The following is a 22,506-nucleotide window of genomic DNA, read 5'->3' on the forward strand; positions in this document are numbered from 1 at the left end:
GGTCCTGAGTCATATGTGAAGCTTACATGAATGCTTCTCTGAAGCCTGTTCCTTAAAATATGTCACCCAGCGTTGTCTCATGGGTCATAGAGAGTTATAGAAAAAATATAAATCTTAGCTAGGCTTTTAAGCTGTTCTAGGGAGGTCTGAAGTCCCAAACAGAATCCTGTTTACCACACCTGGTCACCAGAGGGTGGTACTACAGCAATGTCAGCTCCATGAGGACCATAGAGAAGGGCTTTCCTCGCCCACTGAATTGTGAGACACTTAAAAGGACAAACCCTAGTGGAAAATCCATCCATCCATTTTCTTCCACTTCATCCGGAGCCGGGCCGTGGAGTCAAAAGACAGAGAAGAGATGCCCAGACTCCCCGATCCACACAGACCTCCTCCAGCTTTTCTGGGGGGACCCCAAGGTGACACCAGGCCAGCTCAGAGACATAGTCCCTCGAGCGTGTCCTGGGCCTCCTCCCAATATGACTCCCACCCTGCGAAACTCAATTGGGCCGCCTGCATCCGCGATCTTGTCCCTTCGGTCATTACCCAGATCTCATGACCATAGGTGAGCGTGGGAACCGAGATCGATCGGTAAATCGAGAGCTCAGCTCCCTCTTCACCACAACAGTCCGATACAGCGACCACATCACTGCTGAAGCACCTTTTTCATGGCCATGGATTTGAAGGGGCTGATCCTCATCACGGCCACTTCACACTCAGCTGCCCAGAGCACGCTGAAGGTCCTGATTTTGAGGTTCCCAAAACGAACACCCTCCGCTTGGCAAGCATGCATCGCAAGATCTGACAGCTTAACGCCAGTGATGATGCCATCCTCACTGGTGCTGCTAGGGCCCAGAACAAAGACCAGGCTGTGACTGCTAGTCTGGCTTGGACCACTTGGTGAGGGCAGCAGCATCTTAGCTGGATCCTGGGGCTTTGTTTGTTTTGGGCAGCCCGTAAGGAGCAGTGGGCAACGGCAGTGCCACCATGTGGAGCCAGGCTGATGGTCAGAATCACTTGGCTGAAGGATTCACCTATTATACATGTTTTTAGTGGTAGGGGAAACCGGAGTATACTGGAGGAAACCTATGCAGACACGGAGAGGGAGAACATGCAAACTCCACACAGAAAGGCCCCATACGGGTGGGAATCGAACCCAAGACCTTCTAGCTGTGAAGCACGAACACTAATCGCTGTACTACCGTGCCGCCCATTTGTTGTGTTGTAGAGTGCCTGAGAATGAAAATGATACAAGGACAATATAGGATTGGGTATCTTAGCATACCTAATATCACTATGATGTATTATGCATGCATAAGCCTCAAATCTAAGCTCTACATAGACAAATTCATCATAACAATGAGAACCTACAACAACATCACTATCAGAGTAACTGCACTCACAAATAAATGAATGTGAATTGAACAGCTACATTGCTACACTCAATAAATTTGAGACTTCAATACTCTGAATATGATATTTTCTCTAAATTACTGTTGATGATAAGCTTGATAGCTTTGCTAACATATTTATGTCCGGGTTCGATTCCCACCAAGGGACTGTGTGGAGGTTGCATGTTGTTCCCGTGTTCGCATAGGTTTCCTTCGGGTACTCTGGTTTTCCCTACCACTAAAAGTGGAGGATGGGTCAAATGAAGAGAACAAATTTCTCTATAGACATTAATAAAAGGAACTTAGCGTAACTTAACTTATCCAGCTAACTGTTGCTAGCAAGCTAACCTAGATGTAGTGAGCACGAAATACCTCTAAATATGACTACATTTCACTAAAATAATTTCAATATACAAAGAAACAACTGCAGATATGGTAATGATATGTAATAAGAGTACACATACCCAACACAAACTTATAAATACCTTATAAATTACCTCAGAGCTCTATGGTGACCGGTTAGCATCATTGCCCCTTTATCCACAGAAACACATGTGAGTTGGCACCCCTAAACCTTGATGTATTGGAAAAATATTTTGCATGTGTTGTTAAAACATACATTGGAACACTTTTGGCACCCAGCCATATCAAAATTCAAAAAAAATATTTTTTGATGCACCCTACTAGGGGGCGACATGCACTTTTGTTTGGCCTGCACTCCACCAATAACTTTAAAGAAGAAGAAAAGCAGCTGTTGGTGATGTCACTTCCCTTTCCCCTGTTTAAGGACGGACGGATTGTTCAAAATGCTGCTGAAGCTCTAGTTCACTAACTGCACAGATCAAACAGTCGACCCCATGAAAGGTTAAGGAGTTAGTTGCTAGTGTTAGTGCTTAGAGGCTACAATTTGATGGTTTCAGACGCAGCCACAGTCTTCTACCCCGGTGACCCTCCTACCTGCGTGTGGCTTCCTCAGGTGGGAGTGCCTGGGCTCATGGCAGCCGCAGAAGCTGCCTCTGGGCTCCTGGAACGAGCGTGTGGTCCTGGGCCGCCGCTCCGGCCCCGGCCCCGCCCCCTCGCTGCGGACGGCGCAGGGCTCGCTCTCGCTGGTCTCCGTGTTGTAACCCGCTCTCCGGCCGCGGGTCAGCTCCCTCCTCTCCTCCAAAGACACCTCCACCCTCGCTCCCTTCCTCTCCTCCTCCCGCTCCTGCCTCTCCTCCGCTGACTGCTCTCTCAGCGGCGGGCAGGGCACGGCGGTCTCCGGCTCCGACAGCGACACGGCCGTCTCGTAGTCCGTGTTGTTGGCCGTGCTGGTGTCAGGGGGGAGGGGTCTTTCAGCGCTGGACTGGGCCGGGCTGAAGAAAACCTGCAGCAGAGGGTTGGATTTAGGGTTCAAGATGGACATGGTTCAGGAGACATTTTCGTTCCATAATAAACATTAATTAAAGCAGTAACTAATGCCCCTAGAGGCCACAAGCGCCACTGCAGGTGTCGTAGCATGTTTTTTTTACTCATTAATTGCCCATAAGAGTAAATTACACAATGGAGATAATTTTTTTCACTCAAACTTTGCAAAATACTAATTACTGTTTAAGTGACGTTAGCCCAGTTAGCTTTACCCGTTAGCCTGTTAGCTTCTCCTTCATGATTCTATATTGGTGGCTCCGATATAGGCAGTGAAGTTGCAATTGTGGTTTTCTGGCCAGAGACACCAGGGGGAGATGAAATCATCCCATTCACACTCGTATTACCCCCAGAGGGACTACGGAAAAGATTTATTAAGGTAACAAGTTACGATGTTCACTGTTTCACTTCCTCATTCGACATGGAGGAATAAAGGTGAAGAATTCCTTCAAATATCCCAGTACCATCACAGTAAACGCCCAAATCGCCTGAATATAAAATTCTCAATCGTCCTCGATCATTTTTTGTTTTTACTTAAAGGTACACAGCGTAACATTTTGGACTAAACTGTTTCCGTCAGTACAAAACATGCTCCCAATGGCCAGCTCAACAAAGAAAATGCTGTTACTGTTGTGGGTAATCAAAGAATGGATTTGAATGAGGACTAAATCTCAAATTCTGCTGCCTTTGGTCACATTTCCATGGAGACAAGCTGGAGACGTACCCACTCCCTGTAAAATTACAGCCATGTCTTAGGAGAGCTGAGCCGCTCACAACATGAAAGTTTGAACATTTATTACCGGTATGTGTTTTTCAATGATGAAAATATCTGTCATAAAATAAATGCTTGTATTTCTATTATATTTATCGGGTAAAATTTTACGTGGTGTGGCTTTAAAAAAAAAATTGCCACTCCCAGGCGTTAAACCATAGCATCCATCAAACTAAGTAATAATTAAAAAATCATGTGTAAAAACTACTTTTAGACCATAAGCAAAGTTATATCACATTTGATCACTTAGAATTACATTTCTATCTTGTTATTCAACCTGTTTAAAGGGCAGCAACATAAGATATTTCAGAAGTACAGAAACTGTTGACTAAATCAATAGAAGTGCAGTTCAGGTCCTCACTGGCTCAAGGCGATATTCTACGGCTTCAGGAAGAAGGCGGCTCTGCAGACATACAAAATGGTGGAATTGCTTTCCAATGGCACAGGAAATGTTTTAGACTGGCTTATTAGGAAGATGAGATTTGAAATGATCCGAGTGTTGGTGTAACCCAGAGTATCTAGCGAGATGGAAAGAAATAGAAATCAGTATTTCAGGAGATTGTCCGATACAGGCCAGACTTGACAAACGGCTTATAAAGGAGCAGATGCAACAAGGCAACCAGTGGATCAACCTATCATTAAAACTTTGGTTAAAATATGTAAACAAAAATAAACTGCAGGAGGAGATTAAAGTATTGCGTTGGGCTCCTTATGATCATGATTTTGCACCAAGTAAAAAAGATGTGACATTCAAAAATTGGCTAGACCAAGGCCTATCTTCATATTGCACTTATTTTCATAATGGGACCATGAGAAATTTTGAATCAGTAAAGAGACAATACCAACTACAAAATAGTGATTTTTTCAGATTTCTACAAATCCGTCACCATATAAATAGTTTTATACCAAAGGACAAAAATGTTCTAGATTTGCCTATTTTGAAGATCTTCACTAAAGCATATGGGGCGGACTCAGGTCTTAAATTGATTTCTAGACTATATAAGGACTTTCAAGAGAGTAAAATGGTAAACACTGACTATATAAAACAAAAATGGGAAAGAGAATCAAATAATTTGATACTGGATCATATCTGGCTAACACATTGCGTTTTTCAGTGGAAAATCACTAGTTCAAACTTATGGAGATGTTTTGGATGGAAGAGCCTTTGTAGATTCTTTATTACTCCAGCTCAGAGTTCACATTATTCAGGCATTTCCAGTTGTTGGAGAAATTGTGGTGCCCGGGGGGTGTCACAGTACCTATTTTGGTCTTGCCCATTATTACAACACTTTTGGAATTCTGTTAAAATTGAATTGAAAATCATGCTATAGCTACAAACAACTTTAAACTGGGATGAATTACTATTTGGCTCATTATATTCTATTGACACAGATAAAGAGACGCAACTATTGTTTGGTATGTTGAGTTTAGTAGCACGGAAATCGATTACAAAAAGATGGTTGAGTTCAATATACCCGAACGTGGAAGATTGGTATAATCTTACATATGCAATATTTGTTATGGAACGAATTACATTTCATAAAAGACTCCAAATGGACAAGTTCGACAAAATATGGGCAAAGTGGAGAACTTATATCTTGCCCAGGAGACCTGACTTTGTATGATTCTCTATATCACATGTATAAATAGCACAGTCATATAATTGTTGTATGTACACCTCTTGTTTCTTGTTTTTCTGTATGGAAAAATTCTGAAAAAAAAAAAATGATAAAAAAAAAAAATGAAATGATCCGAAATAGTCCAGTCAAGGTCAACCTCATACGTCGTATACTGTATATATATAATATAGTATAAAGCATGTTTACAACAATCTTAGCCAGCTAAGTGCTATAGACAGTGAACCCAAATATCATCGAAAAAAACAAGAAAACACAAGTTGGAAACAGGGCCTAAGAGATAAAAAAAAAAAAAAAAAGCAAGATAAATAAGAGAATTAAAGAAAATGACAAAAAAATGCCAGTGTAGAGAAAAAAAAAAGGGTTTTAAAGGTAATTTGAACACATTAAGCACTTTCTGGATTACCACCTGACATATGACTAAGTTGTATAACAGAAGCAAATGCACTTTTTCATGATATTCTAATTACATGACGAGCACCTGTATGATACAGACTCATTTCATGCAGAGTGACATATGTTGAGCCTTTGTTTGTTATCATTTTGATGATTATGGCTTACAGTTCATTTTTAAAATAATCCAGAAATCTGCAACACTCTGGATAACTAGGAAATGAGGCCCTATGTCAAAAATCAAATATCCCTTTAAGTTCAATAACAGTAGTGAATGCACTTTTTAATGATATTCAAATTTTCCGAGTTTCACCGGTAAATGACGATGAAAACGCAGCAGAAAAGCATCAAAAGAGTAACAAAAATGCAGCAAAACAAGCAAAAAAAGTGGGGGAAAAAGTGATGAAAAGGAAAGAAAAATACGACGAAAAAGTGAACGAACAAACAACGTGAGCAAAAATCTTCGATCAGTTTTCCAGGCCTTAGCTTTCAAATGAGGCAATTGCTGGGTTGCAGGTTATAGAATGTGATGATGTCATCGGACCCAACGGGGGGCAGGAGCCAGTTTTTCCTATTGACAGCATTACACTTTCACAAGAAAATAAAAGAAAATATATTAATTTAAAGAATTATCATTAATATCAGTCACTGGGTCCATGATATCTCTGTACAAGACCAAAAATTTCCTCAAAAACTAAATATTTTTTCCTCTATATAATAGTATAGGCCTTTAGAACGCTGTGATGTCACCTGCAACCCAGCAATACCCTGGCCTAAAAGGCTGTAAAGACGCTTTTCAGATTTGGGTAAAGCTGAACTGGACAAAATGTGCTCAGTTAAGGCGGGGGTTAAGAGGTTAAAGTTGTATTGATTGACAGCCCTAAAGAAAACACATTCCCAGCTCTGTTTTTGAGGATGACGATAATGCTGTAGGCGTGTCTGAAAACAGTCAAATCCAGTGTTTTTGTCCTCCTTACGCCGAGCTCACTCCTCCTCCTCCATGTTTCATTTGCATTAGCAGCACTTGCCCAAACTTGTACGGCCGTTTTGAAATGCAGTTCACACTGTTTTTGAGAACAGTTAAGCCCCGATTATATATTGCACTTATGCCGTCAAACATCCCCCAGGAATTATTCTGTTGGAATCAGCCACAGTGTGACGCTTTTTGTTTTTTTTCCCGCTGCTGCTTTAACTTTGCATGCATTACTTGTGTGCCAGAAACTCTCAATTTGTTTATTTTACATCTTTGGATCCTGCAAATCTTATATGTTTTGCATTTTAAGGCGAGACACTGCAGGGGAAAATTAAAGGTAAACTTCAAACTTTTGATGTAGATTACTGACATAGATAAGTAAAAACATGTATTGCAAGTTTTCTGTCATTTTTGTTTTAAAGCACTTTATGTAGAAAAATGACCAAGATTGCCTATATTTTCAGTGACCAATTGTAACCTCTCAACCCCCACCTGAACCAAGCACATTTTCTCCATTTTGGCTTTACCCAAATCTAAAAGCTTAAAAAAACAGCATCAAAATAAGGTCGAAAGAGTGACAAAAATGCAACAAAGTGACAAAACATGACAAAAAAGCAATAAAAAAGTAACAAAAAATATGAAGAGAACGCAACAAAAAAAGTGACAAAATGTGGCAAAAACACAACAAATGCAACAAAAAACGAAAAAAGAGCGACAAAAAAAACGTGCCAGAATAGCAACAATAACACACAAAAAAGCGATGAAACAGTAACAGAAAACTACAAAAACAAGACAAAAAAAGAGAAGAGAAGAAAACAAAAAAACGCTTCAAAAATGTGACTTAAACGTGGCGACAATGTGACAACAACGTAACAATCACTTTTGTAGGTCTTAGCTTTCAAATGAGGTGTTGCTCCTCCTCTCCAGTCAAGAACCTTTTAGATTTGGGTATAGCCAGACTGGAGAAATTTCTCTTTTATTTTGTTGAAATTTTAATTACAAAAAAATTACATTTTTTTTCCAGAGGTGATTTTGGATCTTTTGATTTTTTAATAATAATTTCTAGTAAAAACATGCTCATTAAAGGGACTATACAGAGTTTAAAAATGTTAAAATTAAGCATTTTCCTCCCCCTACATGTTCCAGCCATGACCTAATGTGTAAAATGAGCTCAGACCTGTTCACCACAACTGCCTCTAAAATCCTGCACTGTCACTCAAAAAGTTATTTCGGATCCGAAGTGCCGTCATGCACTTAATATAGAACCTGCAGTTACGTGGAAGACCTGCTGTGGCAGTAGTGAGTATAAAAATGACCAACTTGCTAAGTAAAAATAAACTCACATTCATATAATAAATAATACAATACCCTTGCCTTACATCCCATACAATGACATGACGCAGGTAAATAACGTCTCCAAACCAACTTACTTGCGAGGTGGAGGCAGCTGTGTTATTGTTCTCCGGCTCCTCTGTAGCGTCTAACGTAGCAGCATCCACATCCTCCTCCGGGACAGGGGCGGACTCGGGAGGCACCGCTGGCACTGGGCTGGGCGCGGGTAACGCGTCCACGGAGTCCGAAGCCGAGTCCTCTGTTATCGGGTGAAACTCCGAGGGGGTGATGGCCGTGGTGCGGTCCTCCGAGATCATGGGAGACTGCAGCGAGCTCTCCCCCCCAGCGCCCAGCAGCTCCCCGGGCCAGGACCCAGGGGTGATGGTGGCGGTGGCGGACGACGGGGTGGGGGCATCGAGACAAGCCTGTCAACAGAAGGAATTTACTGTGAGATATGGCAATGGTAGCCCAGTGAGCGATTAACCTCCTACCCTCCGCCTGAACCGAGCGCATTTTCTCCAGTCCAGCTTTACCCAAATCTAAAAGCTTCTCACCTGGAGACCTTATATAGGCCAGTGTAACGCTTGTGTTGTTGCAACTTTTTAATAAAGTTTTTGTCATATTTTTGTAACTTTTTTGTCATATTTTTTTAAACTTTTGAAGCATATTTTTGTGAGTTTTTTATCATATTTTTTGGGAACTTTTTGTCATATTTTTTAACTTTTAAATCATAATATTGGAACTTTTTTAATCATAATTTTTTTTTACTTTTTGTCATTTTTTTTTTACTTTTTTGTCATATTTTTGTAACTGTTTTGTCGTACTTTTGTAATTTTTTTGTCATATTTTTTGTAACTTTTTTGTCATATTTTTGTAACTTTTTTGTCATATTTTTGGAACTTTATTGTCATATTTTTTTTAGCTTTTTTGTCATGTTTTTTAGCTTTTTTTTATCATATTTTTATAAATTTTTTTATCATATTTTTGGAACTTTTTTTGTCATATTTTTTTTTAGCTTTTTTATCGCTTTTTTTGTTTCATCCTTGTTTACGTCTGTTTTTCATCACTATTTTGACGCTTTCAGATTTGAGCAATGCCAAACTAGGAAATGTGCTTGGTTCAGGTGGGGGTTGAAGAGGTTAAATTAAACAGTTTTTTAGATACTTTTGGTGGATTTGGCCGATGACACCAGGCAACCCTGACCTGGTGTTGCTTTATCACAAAGCTCTGTTAGTATTTTCGCCATCTGCAGCACAGCGGGGCATTAAGCGGACACAGGCAGTACCTCGACAGTCACTTCCGGAGGCCGGTGGTGGTCTGAGCTCCGAGAGGAGAAGCGATGGTGAGCGGAGAAGGATTTGGGCAGTAGCTGTTTCTTCTGGCGCGACGAGGAGCGCTTGTTGTTGTTGCTGGCGCCGCTGAAGTCGTCTAGGAAGCCCGAGTCGTCGCCTTCGTTCACCCCGGAGCCACTGATGCAGTTGATGAAGACGTTTCGGTTTCCTGGGAGAGACATACAGTGGCAAACGTTAGAGGTGGACTTGTGTTGAGGGAAGAAACATGTGTGAGATTACAGATTGTTAAAAGTAAATATTCTCAAGTACGTTCTGGCCCTCAGATCTTGATGAGCACCAGTTTCTCCTGCCTACAGATGTGATCTAGCGAGCGCACACAATATCCTTCTCTTTATTTCTCTATTTCCTTGCTGTGTTTGATGCTTTCCACAGTAGCGGGTGTGATGATTTTTCGAGCCTGTCAGTGGAGAATGCTCAAAAATGTCCCGCAAAGAGGTCGAAGGACTGGACATCCCCATGATCTTCTCTGCCAGTTTAACCAATCTGTTTCCGATGCCCCCTGGTCGCCTCCCTCCAGAGGTGTTCCAGGCATGTCCCATTGGGAGGAGACCTCGGGGAAGACGCAGGTCACGCTGGAGGACCTATGTCTCTGGAAACACCTCGGGATCCCTCCAGAACAGCTGGAGGAAGTGTGCGTGGATAGGAAAGTCTGGACATCTCTGCTCAGACTGCTGCCATCGCGATCCGGCCCAGGATAAAGCGGAGGAAAAAGGATGGATGGATGGATGGATGGATGGAAGGATGGATGGATAATCAATGGGATTTTCTTCCGGCACTGGTTGGAGCCTCAACTGTTAAGTTCCATTGACCGTGGGTCCACAATAAGCTCCTTCGTTTTGTTTACATAACGTATAGATAATGTTCATCACATCTTTTAATAAAATATAATTTTTTGTATTAGTATTATTTTTTTCAGCTTTTTTAAGATATTAATACACCTACTGTAAATTTTGGCCAATTAAGCCCACCTTACTATAAGCCGCGCCAGCTAAATTTGCGGCCTTGTACACATACAGGCCGAACTCCAATATAAGCTGCAGGTTTTCATAGTGTCTACATCCGCTCAGAGCGGCACATGGTGCGGATGAGGAGGAAGAGACACCTCATCCTGGAGGTGCAGTTGCGGGCAGAGGGAGGGTGGCAGGGACGGCAGTGAAAAACGTGTAAAAAAAAAAGGCAGAAATGGCCAGTGTAGCTTCAATGTGAAAGTGTAGGGATGTGACGTGTGACCCGTGTGGCCACATCGCCAGCTCAGAACGCTCTCCAGGCGAGCAAAGCCCTTCCACAATATATAGCCTTCATTTCAAAAGGCTATATATTGGCCACATGTCATATTGGCCACAGGATTCAAAGCGTGGAAAAAAAGTAGCGGCTTATAGGCTGAAAATTACGGTATATGACATCAACTACCTATCAAAGTAATTAAAGTAGAATTTCTTCGGGGACACACCTCCAATGCCTCCTGTTCTTAAAACACAAATCACAGTCTGAAAAAATGTAATTATTACCATCCTTACCAGTGGAGGAGGAAGAGGATGAAGCCTTATCGAAATCTTCCGTCTGAGAGCGCGTTATCTTCTTCTGCTTGTGACTCCCGAACCCGAACGAGTGGCGGCTTTTGGAGCGCCCGCCTCCCTCGCTGAACCCGGCGGACACCGACGTGGGTATCGCGCTCTGGCTGTTCCCATTGGCGTCCGTTACCTGAGGAGGAGGGGGGGAGCTGAGGTTTAAGTTGGCGGGCGGCTCGCGGGGCTCGCTGTTCTTTTTGGAGCTGAAGCCGAGGGAGGGGGCGCGGAACAGGCTCCTGCGTTTGCCCGTGCTGCCCGAGCTGGAGTTGGTGCTGGAGGGGGACGAGGTGTGGACGCCGTTGCCCACGCCCCCGGAGGACGGCGAGGAGGGGAGGGAGTCCTGCTTCTTGCTGCTGCTGCGCCGGAAGATGGGCAGGCGGGACACGAGGGTCGAGCGGCGGGAACTGGATTCACCCATTGAGGATCTGGAAGGAAAAGAAAACACGAGTTTAGTGCAGGTTTACAGAAGGGGTGATGCTCTATAAATAAAGATTGATTTTGTTTCGTTTGGGGCATGCAGTCAAAAGCTGTTGTTTTGTTTTCTCAAGTGGGGCTGCGCAAGATGAGAAAAAAAATTGTCATACTCAACTGTTTTTAGTATTGCAATTAACGATATTATGGAGACATTTGACATAGCCATTTAAACACAGCATGTTGCATTGAATAAAAACTCATTCACCTCTTAACCGCCACCTGAACCGAGCACATCTTCTCCAGTTCAGCTTCACCCAAATTCAAAAGCTTCTTTTAAAGGAATAGGCCACCGTTTTTACATACTGAGATATGTTCTTACCTTAGCTTAGACAAGTTCTAATGTACCTGTCAGGTCTCAGTTACGTAAACACAGCACAGACGGCGTTAGCATTTAGCCTCTCCCCCTCTCCTCTATAGCTCCAAACGAGGTGAAATAGAAGCTACCAAGCTCTTCTACATTTTCCCTATTTAAATATGGTTACGTGAAGTGTGACACTACAAAACTATAGTTACACAAAATTAAACAATGTGGATTTTCTAAGCAGATAAAAGGGGGAACTATATTGTAAGGCGAAATGATATCAGGTGTAGTTCGGCGTCCGCACAGTAAAGTGAAGATATTACTGCGCGGATGTCGAACTACTCCTGGTATTATTACATGATAGAAGGCGTGAAGACCACACAGGTACAAAATAATTCGTCTAAGCTAAGGTAAGAACATGTCTCAGTATCTAAAAACGGTGGACTGTTCCTTTACAAAGCATCAAAATAGCGACAAAAATGTGAAGAAAACAAGGATGAAAACGCAACAATAAAGTGTCAAAAATCCATTCATCCATTTTCTTTCGCTTTATCCAGGGCCGGGTCGTGACAGAGATGCCCAGACTTCCTGATCCACGCACACTTATTCCAGCTGTTCTGGGGGGATCCAGAGGTGACACCAGGCTAACTCGGAGACATAGTCCCTCCAGCATGTCCAGGGCCTTCCACGAGGCCAGGACATTGGAGCACCTGGCCTGGAGCACCATGAGGCGACCAGGAGGCATCCGAAACAGATGCACGAGCCACCTCAGCTGGCTCCTTTCGACGTGAAGTGTCAAAAAGTAACATAAAAAAGCCACGAAAGAACAACAAAAAAGTAGCAAAAAAATAACAAAACAGTGACTAAAAAAGTAACAAAAACGTGACAAAAAAGAAACAAATGAGCATCAATAAAATGACAAAAAAAACCGAAAGTGTGGCAAGAATGTGACAAAAATGGGATGATGGAGAACGTGAAAAAAGTCAGTGACAACACAGCAACAACGCAAGGAAAGAGGCTGTGAGCTCCAGTCAAGAAGCTCTTGGATTTGGGTTAAGCCGAACTGGAGAAAATGCACTTGGTTAAGGTGGGGGTTAAGAGGTTAAACATAAATATCATTATTAGAAAATAAACAATAAAAAAACGTCTACAACATCATCAAAAGGCGACGTCAGTAAAGCCGAGCCGGAATGGCAGGCCGAGCACATACACCAGCAGCAACTGTGTAAAAAAAAAACGTTTTTAAAAATCTGAATCAAAACAAGGCTATAATGAAACTAAATTAGGCTAAAACTGAACTTTGGCGCTTTTTTGTTGGAGGCTGTCAAAGTGTGTCAAACTCAATCAGATGAACTTTCGTCGTCTAATTTTGCATATTGTGCAGCCGTGGCACATTGTGAATATTATCTAATCAAGATGCCTGTACTGGTCCTATAACGACTTTCTGTTCAAAAGCAGGAGAGGCTGGTTTGGCCTGGTTAGCAAAACACTACTCCAGGCAGGACTTTAAAAAAAGAAAGCACATTTTGTCTATATGCTACAGATCTATTCAAATGTGTACAAATCAAACATAACACACACAAAATCAAAACTTTTATGGAATTATCTGGCTCTGTGAGTTACTACACAGTTTCTACAGTGTTAAAAAGTGACCGAAGTTTCAAGAGCACAGCCAACATTTGACAAGGTGTTTCTTTTTTACAAACAAATGAGCGCTGAGTGACGTTGCCTGAATAGTCAAAGTTGCTGCAGGGGTTGTCCATGGGAGTTTCCTGTAGTGTTTTGTTCCCACTGTTATCGGTGTGTGTAATAAGCTGTAATAAGCTTACATTAACACAGGCCTAAGCTACCTTTACTGGAGTAGCTTAGGCCTGTGCCACCTCCTTAAAGTAAACGTGACTCTAAAGTTATTAAGGAATTTTAGTTATACTAGCCTTAAAAAGTAAACCTTATAGCACACTTATCAGCTGCAGCGAGCTTCTGGAGCTCAGGTGGATGATTCTTATTAAGCACAGCGCCTTGTGACCAGGTCATGGCACCCAGACAGGCTGCATTAAGACGCACACAAATCCTCCAACTAATTAAAGGCAGATTAAACAGAACACCAAGATTTCATTATTTACCAAACAGACGTCAGCTCCTCGAGCAAAGGACATTAAAAATAGCCTAAAACACTGTTAGCAATGGCTGTGAAGACTGAAGTACATGTGGCAGCTTCACTTCTGCATTACACTTATTCGCAGAACAAAGTTTGGTCCAAATTCTCTTCATGTTCCTCTTTCTTATCAACGAGTAGTTGTTTCAGTTTATCCAACATTGCACATAGACAGATCATATCTCGAGGTGGAAGGAGGTTAGTTGTAGGTCTTATTTTTCATTAAACAAATTGAGTCCTATTAAGGCTGCAAAACATGTTGGCCAAATCACCGTAACCACAAAATTAAGTGAGGCAATATACATGGCGTCGTAATTCAGCCACACTGCAAGTAAATCGCACAGTCACTGAGGTATCGGACTGAAATTACACAATTTTCCACCTATGAGTCTAAAACAAACACTGTAATTAAAATGTTTGTTTACTTTACAGTAATCGCAACAGTCAGCACAGCTATCAAATATTGACATATTCCATACATTGCACTGCCCTACCTATTACTGGTTCACCTATAGTAATGTTGACACAAGTTAATAGGTGCGCAAAATGAAGTTGGGGTGTTCATTAAAATGTTATGAATCCTGAAGACGGTTTGTTCTAAAGTTAAAAACAATCTGCCACAAGGACAAAGTTATCCATGTGTTCTTTACCAGCGGACTTCTTTTTTTAAAACCTCTAACAATGGGCTCTAATAACGGGCCCCAGTCTGTTCCTCTGGGATTTGACAGGGTGTTTGATACTCAATATGAGGTGCTGGGAGTGTCAATAACAGGGTGTTTCCCAGAAAACTGGTTCCTCGTGGGATCCCTTTCATACCACACACATCTGCATATTCTGTCAGCCTGCACCTGCCTTGAAACTGGCATTAAAATTAATTATCTACAAGGACTGCAGAATCTATTCAGTTTTTTCATCCTTGAGTTTGTCTAACATTTACTTAAATGTGACCATAACAATAGGTTATTTTTCGTCCGGTAAGTACATGCCATTAACCACACTGCCTTTGCCAGGTGTGGCCGGGTGTGACATGACATGATGTTCGCCAACTGGCACGGCTGGTCACGTGTCTGTCTGCATATGACCAATATCCACATCACAAGATGCCACAATATATCACCACATAATCACAGAGGTCTTCCATCAGACTGAGGTTCACACGTTTGGCTTATTTGGCAACACAGCTGACGACAACAATGTGCAACTTAAAATGTCAACTTTAGTCATGATTTTCCCCATTTAGTTCCATTTCAGCCTTGTTTTGGACCTGATTTAGCGAGTCTGATTTTGACACAATTTGATTAAAAAATGTTGTTTACATTTAATGGATGCACCGATGCAGCTTTTTTGCTAACGATATCGATACTGGGTTTTGAGTATCTGCCGATACCCGATATTAATCGATACCATAGGGCTGGGCGATATGGACCAAAATTCAAATCCCGATATCTTTCAGTCAAAGCCAAATACGATTTTTTTTTACTGAAAACTCGCTATAAAATGTAAACATAAACATTGTGTTGATTTGTGTGCGTCTTACATAAACACAACACAAAGCTCCATAAGGTGCACATTTAAATAAAATAATATCTTAAATAGAAATAGCCTATAAAATAAAACACATCAATCTTTTTCTGAGGGCAGCATTTATACAGAAAGAGACAACAAAAGAGTGGTCCTTTTAAGATAATTTTTTTTTAAATCAGCTTGAGATTACCTGTTTCTTTAACAGCTTATCTGACTTTGAAATATCCCGAAATACAAGATATGGTCTAATCCCATATCTCATTTAAAAATACATCGATATATCTTAAATATCTATATATCTCCCAGCCCAACGATACCACTTTCCTCCGGGTGAAAAATGTAATTGACTCTTTTCTCCATTTTAAGATCAATAAAGTCATATTTTATTGTCACGATTATACAGATCAATCATCAATTACATCTACTCTTGGATAAACAACAATATCCTTGGGTATATGGCAGACTTTAGGTTACATTAAACAACTCACATGAAGTGATCTGATCATTACAAATACATCAGATGAACATTAATACCGATGTAAGTTATTTATTTGCATAATTTCTTTTATAGGGTGTATAAGTGTATACAATCAACACTTAACACTCAACACAACATTTATAGTGAAAGCTAATTTGCAATGTCCATCCCTAGAAGGGCTTTTAAAATACAATAATACATTGACAATAACATTCTGACATTACAATATTATTTCTCAAAAATCACCATTTCTCTGTTATTTGCTCTCTAGGTAACAAGCAGCAATACAGTCACCTGTTATAGAATAATACTGTTATTGCCTATATATGTTGTGGATTGATCACCTCTCATACTATGTGCATGAATCATTTATATGCTACACTGTACAGATTTATAGCAGTGTACAAGCTCGCTTCATCTAACCATAAAAAAACCAGGAAATAGAAGTTTGCCTGACTGGTAACTTAATAAAAACATCATTCTTGCCGAGGCATCCATTCACAGAACTGTCAAAGCATAGATGTCAACAAACGAAGCCCATCCTCTCTCGCCTGCCTCCCTCCCTTTCTTGAACGAATGCATTGCGACTGTAATGCTACCAACACAATGAATTCTCAATGGTTGATTATTTGTAGCATTTAACAATAAAGGTCACAAGTGTTGCGGCACATATTGCAGGAATGTAGCATTTCAGCAGAGTAGCTAGCAGGCATTCAGACATACGCAAAAGCCTCTACCTTATCCGTAGCGCTCAGTGTTTTCACCTTTTGCGACGTCTCCAGCGACGTCTCGGCGTAAAAACAGCTGGACTGTGTCGGTTATTTGGCCATTACCGTCTCCAAAAGCATGGTCAGGTGGTGATATCGACACGTTGGTTTTAGTGGTAGGTAGAGTCTATGGTAGAGCCTCGGTGGCACTGACGCCGATACACCTCCGTGACGTGCGATGCATTTTCCGTCTTCTTCCGCGTACGGCAGGTCGTATGCGCGAGCGGCGTGACGTAGGTGCCCCGCCCCCTCGCTGTCAGATAAATACATCCCAGCGTCCGCCTCCTCCTGCAGCAGGTGCATCATGAGGATTCAGTTCATTCAAAACACACTTTTGTATTCTCAGGTAACAATTGCACTGCCAAAATTGAAGATAAATGCCAATAATTTTATTGATTTCAAATGTAATAATAAGTTCATCAACAAGTGTCTGAGGCAAATAATCTATCACGACTATAATGGAACTTCTTTCAGGAAATTGGACTGTTCAGTCAATCATGAAGCCAAACTCAAGGCACACTCTGCCTTTATTAAATGGCCAGTTTCTCCCAAAGTGAAGGAGACTCATTTTAATAAATAATGTATACCCTGTGAACCAATTTCTTGAAAGAAGATTTAAATTTTATGTTGACCCATGTACTTTCTGCAACCAAGATGATGAAACTATTTATCATTTATTTTTTGAATGTCACTGTTCAAATGTTTTCTGGAATGATGTCCGGAGTTGGATTAATTTAAATACCCTTTTAACATGTCACACGTTTTGCTTTATATGAACAATTTGGACCCTTCATATCAAATGTCATTAAAATTATTGTGCTTTTAGCTAAATATCATATTCATTGCTGCAAATGGAGGGGAAATAAGCCATCCTTTCCCTGCTTTATCAATGAATTTAAAATGTTTTACAGCTCCCTAAAAACACTAAAAGACTGGAAAACTGCACGGACAATCAAAATTGCTTTTATTTTAAAAGAATTTGCTCCATTATTGTAAAAAATATTACTTTGCTGAATGCTCTCTTTGTTTTGAGAGCCTTGTTCGCCCCCTAGCCTTTGTTCAAGTCTCAGCGAGAGTTTGTATTCTTCAGTTAATTAAAATAATAATAATTAAAAAAGGTGCATCATGAGGAAGGGGAGACCGGGTATGGTTGTAACCAGCGGTGGAAGAAGTACTCAATATTCTTACTTAAAGCCACACCGCGTAGAATGTTACCCAATAAATTTTTTTTTAAATACAAGCATTTATTTCATGACCGACATTTTCATCATTGAAAAATACTTCATAAATGTTCAAACAAACATTTATGCGGCTCACCTCTCCTAAGATATGACTGTAAACTTTACCGAGAGTGGGTACGTCTCCAGCTCGTCTCCATGGAGATGTGATGAAAATCAGTAGAATTTGAGATTTAAACAGGTTCGTTTCTCATCCAAATCCAATCTTTTATTACCAACTGCAGTTATAGCATTTTCTGTGTTGAGCTGGTCATTAGCAGCACGTTTTGTTTTTTCCGGCAACAGTATTGTCCAAAATGTTACGCAGTGTACCTTTAAGCAAGAGTGCAGATACAGGACCAAAAATGTACTTACTTTGCATACTTTGCCTGAAAACTTATGCCACTCTCAACCACTCAGTGCAAACCGTAACCTACAGAACAAAAACTGATACACAAACGTTTTCGTTTTTTTTGTCAGAGAGGGGGTTGGAGTGGACCAGTTTGTGAGCGCAGGTGGAGGCAGAGGAGGGAGAGAGTTCAGCTTCATGACAGCCTGGTGGTTAAAGCTGTTCTGCTGGGCCTGGCCTGAAAACTCCGCAGTCCCTGAAGTGTGCCCTAAAGGCAGCACATTGAAGAGACTATGATGGGTGCATGGGATCATCCGCTACTGTAAAGGCTTTATGTGTGCTGTATTAATCAGAATAAAAAATGAAAATATCAGGTGATAAACCTACAGTCTGTCAAGTTGGTTTTCCAGAAAATGTTTGTTCTTATCCAGCTGGGAAATCAATCAATCAATCAAACTTTATATATAAAGCGCATTTCATACCAAAACCTATCACAAAGTGCTTTACAGATTACAACATTTAAAACAATACGCCTGGCACAACCTCCCATATATATATTCTATATATTAGGATTAAATAGATAGATTAGTCAGTTAAAAGCTAAGCTAAAAAGGTGGGTCTTGAGCCTGCTCTTAAAAACATGAACGTTCTCTGCAGCCCTGAGCTCCTCCTCAGGTCGTTCCAGAGGCGAGGGCCGTAATATTGGAAAGACGCCTCACCATGAGTCTTTTTGTTGACTTTAGGAATAACTAGGAGACCCCTACGGAGGAGTGAAGGGGCCGTAAAGGTTCGTAAGGTAAAAGCAGTTCTGAAAGATAAGAAGGACCAAGACCATTAAGACATTTAAAAAACATTAAATGTCTTAATGGCTTTGTTCTTTAGATGGTAAAAACCTATCTTTGTGATATTCTTAATTTGTGGAATAAACGTCAGCTCAGAGTCAAAGATCACACCCAGGTTCTTCACCTGTGAGGAAGGATTAACTACAGTGACTGTAGTTTGGGTAAAAGTCTCTCTCTCTGGGCCTCAGGGCCTCAGATTAACATTTCAGTTTTGTCCTGGTTAAGCTGGAGAAAGTTTTCTGTCATCCAGAATTTGATTCTAAAATGCAGTGAAAAAGTGCATCTATTGGCTTGGTGTCATCAGAGAAACGGAGATGTATAACTGTGTATCATCAGCATAACTGTGAAAATTGACTCCATGTCTCCTGATGACATCACCAAGAGAGAAATGTACAATGACAGTATACAATACATAGATCTCTTTTGATGGAGCGAGGGAGGGTGTGGGCGGGGGGATTTATTGGTAAGTGTATTCACATAAGCATGTTTTTGTTGCTTTTTTATGAATATAGTTATAATGTATGTTTATTCTTAATGACACTCCCAAACTTAAAGAAAAAATTCAAATAAAAAGTTGATCACAAAAAAAGTTTCTTCCTTGTGTTTATCAAGTTTTTGTTGCATTCTCATCATGTTTTGGTTGCTTTCTTGTAAAATTTTTGTTTTTTAGCGTAATGTAATAAAGCAACAAAAGTCTGATGAAAACACAACCACAAAGGACAAAAACTTGATCATAACAAGGAAGAAGCTTCGATCAGTTTTGTAGGTCTTAGCTTTCAAATAAAGCATCACTCTGGCCGAGAGGCTGTAAACTCCAGTCCAAAAGCTTTTAGATTTGGGTAAAGCTGAACTGGCGGGGGTTAAGAGTTGCTGTGTCCACCTCCATCTCCAAACAGGACACGTTTACAAGCAGCCTTTATACATCGTTGTGCTCTGAGGCGACATCGAGTGTTACATAATAACGATGAATTGAGGCTATGGCTTCTTTCACCCAGATGCCCACTCCATTGTTGCCAACGGGAGAACAGCACAGAAGATTACATAAGCACATCTCTCTGCATTTAAGTGATCAAAAACCAACACAAAACAGGTTTGAAGCGGTTTTATTAAAAGAAATTCACAGCAATTAAAAAGTGTAGCGCTTTTAAGAACCACATAGTATTTCACATCTTTATATACACACAGACCACTATATCCATCTGCTCCACTTTGCCTCCAGAAGTCAATAGGAAAATCAAAATTCAGCATTTTATGTACTTAATCTTGTCATAGCAGTGCATTTTACTTTTACCCTCTGTCCCGTTCACATTTTTACAAAGCTCAAGTCAAAAAGCTGTTGTCATGCAGATTTAAAGTGCTAAGCTTTACTGATGAGTTGGCGTAAAAAATATTTGGTTTCATTTGCGAGCTACTGTTTTTAATGATGGTACATAGAGTTGCAATGGAGATTACAGCTGGGAGACCAGACTTATTACGTTGAAGAGCAATTGCAGACCTTTTATTTTCACCGCCCCAGCTTTGATACATCATAGTACTGGCTGGAATTGTGTGGATACTACATTCTTTAGTAATCATAATGACTTTATCCTGCACTGCCTTATTTTAAATGCATATAGAATATAGGATGGTGTCGACATTGTGACTTCTGAGGACCGGAGAAAAGTCAGAGAGAAACATAATCAAAAGGAAATTAAGTTCACTTTAACTAAAATTATTTATTAAATTAAAGTTTCAAACATGTACATCAAAAACAATACCAAAAAAAATATATATGGTAAGTTTGATAGACTTAAAATGTCGACAAAGTTAGCATACTTGTACAGTAGCACACTTAAAAAACCCACACCAACTAAAACATCAAGATTTGAAATGAAAATAAAGATTATGTACAAATTAATCAATGGACAAACTGCAGAGCTGCAAATCAGTAGTGTTATGTTAAGAAAGGTTTTCTGTGCCTTGTAGAGGTAGGTAGCAAAAGTGTGTCAACAACCTAGCGCTCCAGAATCTATAAAAACAAAAATGCAGGCACAATGTTTCATCATGTTTAGTTTCTCATTATCCCCGATTTGAAGATCAGGGCTGGTCAAGTCACCGCCCAATAACCGCAGAGTCATCGGTTCTAATCCAATTCACATGTGACATCATACTGGACCTCTTCTTCGTGTCTGTGCAGCGTTAAGAACAGGACTGAACAGTGTAGTTAGTGATATAGCACTTGTGTAAGAACCTGAAGTTTTAGGCAGAAGACTGATTTTTGAGTCAGCACCAGATAAAGACATTGAGCTACTCTGGAGGCTTTACAGCTAACAGACAAAGATGACCTGCTCCCGGGAGAGATTTTATACATGAAACATGGTCTCCTCGTCACATTCAGTTCAGTGCAATTATTGTGAGAGTTCAGTGAAAACTAGGAAAATGTTGTGACAGTCACAGGAATAAAACATGTGCTTTTTGTACATTAAAAAAAACATTTATGTAATAAACACCAACAAGGTAGTGAAGGTGAAGTGAAACATGGGAGTGGAAAGTTGATCTGTGCAGGGCTTCAATGAAAATGTGCAAAACAGCTAAACGTAACAGTGGAACACAACAGTGTATAGTGTTTGCTCTCAGAACAAGAGGGAGAAGAGTTACCAAAGCCAATACCTACATCAGTGAAACCTTTCTAAAAGGACCCGTCTCTACTGTACAATCTAATTTGTGCAAGATAATTATTTGCTTTTCAAGCAATGACGCAGCCCAATGCAATCCAACTCCTAAATTAAAGGCACCAAGGTGCTAGCTTTAATGTAGCTACAAGGCTCCTTCAGGTCCACTAGCAGTACGTCTAAGCCTATGCTGCTACATAGCAACAAGGAACACCCAGATATGATTATCACGTAATGTGACTAGAATTGCACACATAATCTATAAACATAAACTTGGAGTTAGTTACAAAGGTGTCACTCGTTCAAATAAAAACATTTAAATATACTGCATACACCACCCTACAAGAGCAGCAGACTCCAGCTGCCTGAGAGACTTTGGTATGCACAAAAGGCCTCCACACCGACACCACTGTGACGCTAATGTAGGCCCTGATCATATCTGTCTCATCTGACCTTGTGGAAAATATTCCGATTATTCAGTCAGCCAGTCACTAAAACCTGCTCTTCACATGCAACGAGAATAGATCTGTGCCAATTCAACACACCCTCTTCAAAAAGTCAGCCTTTTAGCAGTGAGAAAGTCCTCTAGCTGGACTCTACCACTGCCCATCAGGCCAAAGGCTGGGTACATTGTACCAGAACAGTCCACCTGCCTCTCATAAAGGCACCTCATGGAGTCAGCATCATAAAAGTAAACTCTGCAGGCATCGTAGTCCAGGCAGATGCCCATGCGTTGTGGCATGGGCAGGATACGGCTACCAATGTCTCCAGCTGCACTGACCGAGCACACAGAGGACGAAGAGGAGGCTTTGGGGATGAAGACTTTGCCCATTCCCAGAGTGAGCAGGGTGAAAGGCTGGGACAGCTCATAGCAGGTGTCCTCACTGCCACTGTCATGACCACTGTCATGGTCGTACCTGAGGGACAGA

The 22,506-nt window shown here is 40.9% G+C and overlaps 2 protein-coding genes across 3 annotated transcripts in view; both read right to left on the reverse strand.

Annotated features, from left to right (window-relative positions):
• The window catches only part of ccser1 (coiled-coil serine-rich protein 1), a 225,160-nt gene extending 208,444 nt beyond the window's left edge, over positions 1-16,716 (reverse strand). For both annotated transcript variants that reach the window (XM_079552036.1, XM_079552037.1), the window contains exons 1-5: positions 16,516-16,716; positions 10,769-11,244; positions 9,185-9,399; positions 7,998-8,324; positions 2,346-2,754 (exon numbers count right to left, since the gene is read on the reverse strand). In XM_079552036.1, coding sequence (XP_079408162.1) covers positions 2,346-2,754; positions 7,998-8,324; positions 9,185-9,399; positions 10,769-11,237 — 1,420 coding nt within the window. In that variant the 5' untranslated portion in view covers positions 11,238-11,244; positions 16,516-16,716. The remainder of the gene's footprint in view (positions 1-2,345; positions 2,755-7,997; positions 8,325-9,184; positions 9,400-10,768; positions 11,245-16,515) is intronic.
• A 3,297-nt stretch (positions 16,717-20,013) lies between these two features.
• trim36 (tripartite motif containing 36) overlaps positions 20,014-22,506 on the reverse strand; it is a 33,546-nt gene continuing 31,053 nt past the window's right edge. Inside the window, exon 14 of the mRNA XM_079553175.1 lies at positions 20,014-22,494. Within this exon, the coding sequence (XP_079409301.1) occupies positions 22,128-22,494 (367 nt within the window). The 3' untranslated portion in view covers positions 20,014-22,127. The remainder of the gene's footprint in view (positions 22,495-22,506) is intronic.

This window comes from Gobius niger (assembly GCF_951799975.1).
Source record: "Gobius niger genome assembly, chromosome: 1".
In the NCBI taxonomy this organism is placed as follows: Eukaryota; Metazoa; Chordata; class Actinopteri; order Gobiiformes; family Gobiidae; genus Gobius; species Gobius niger.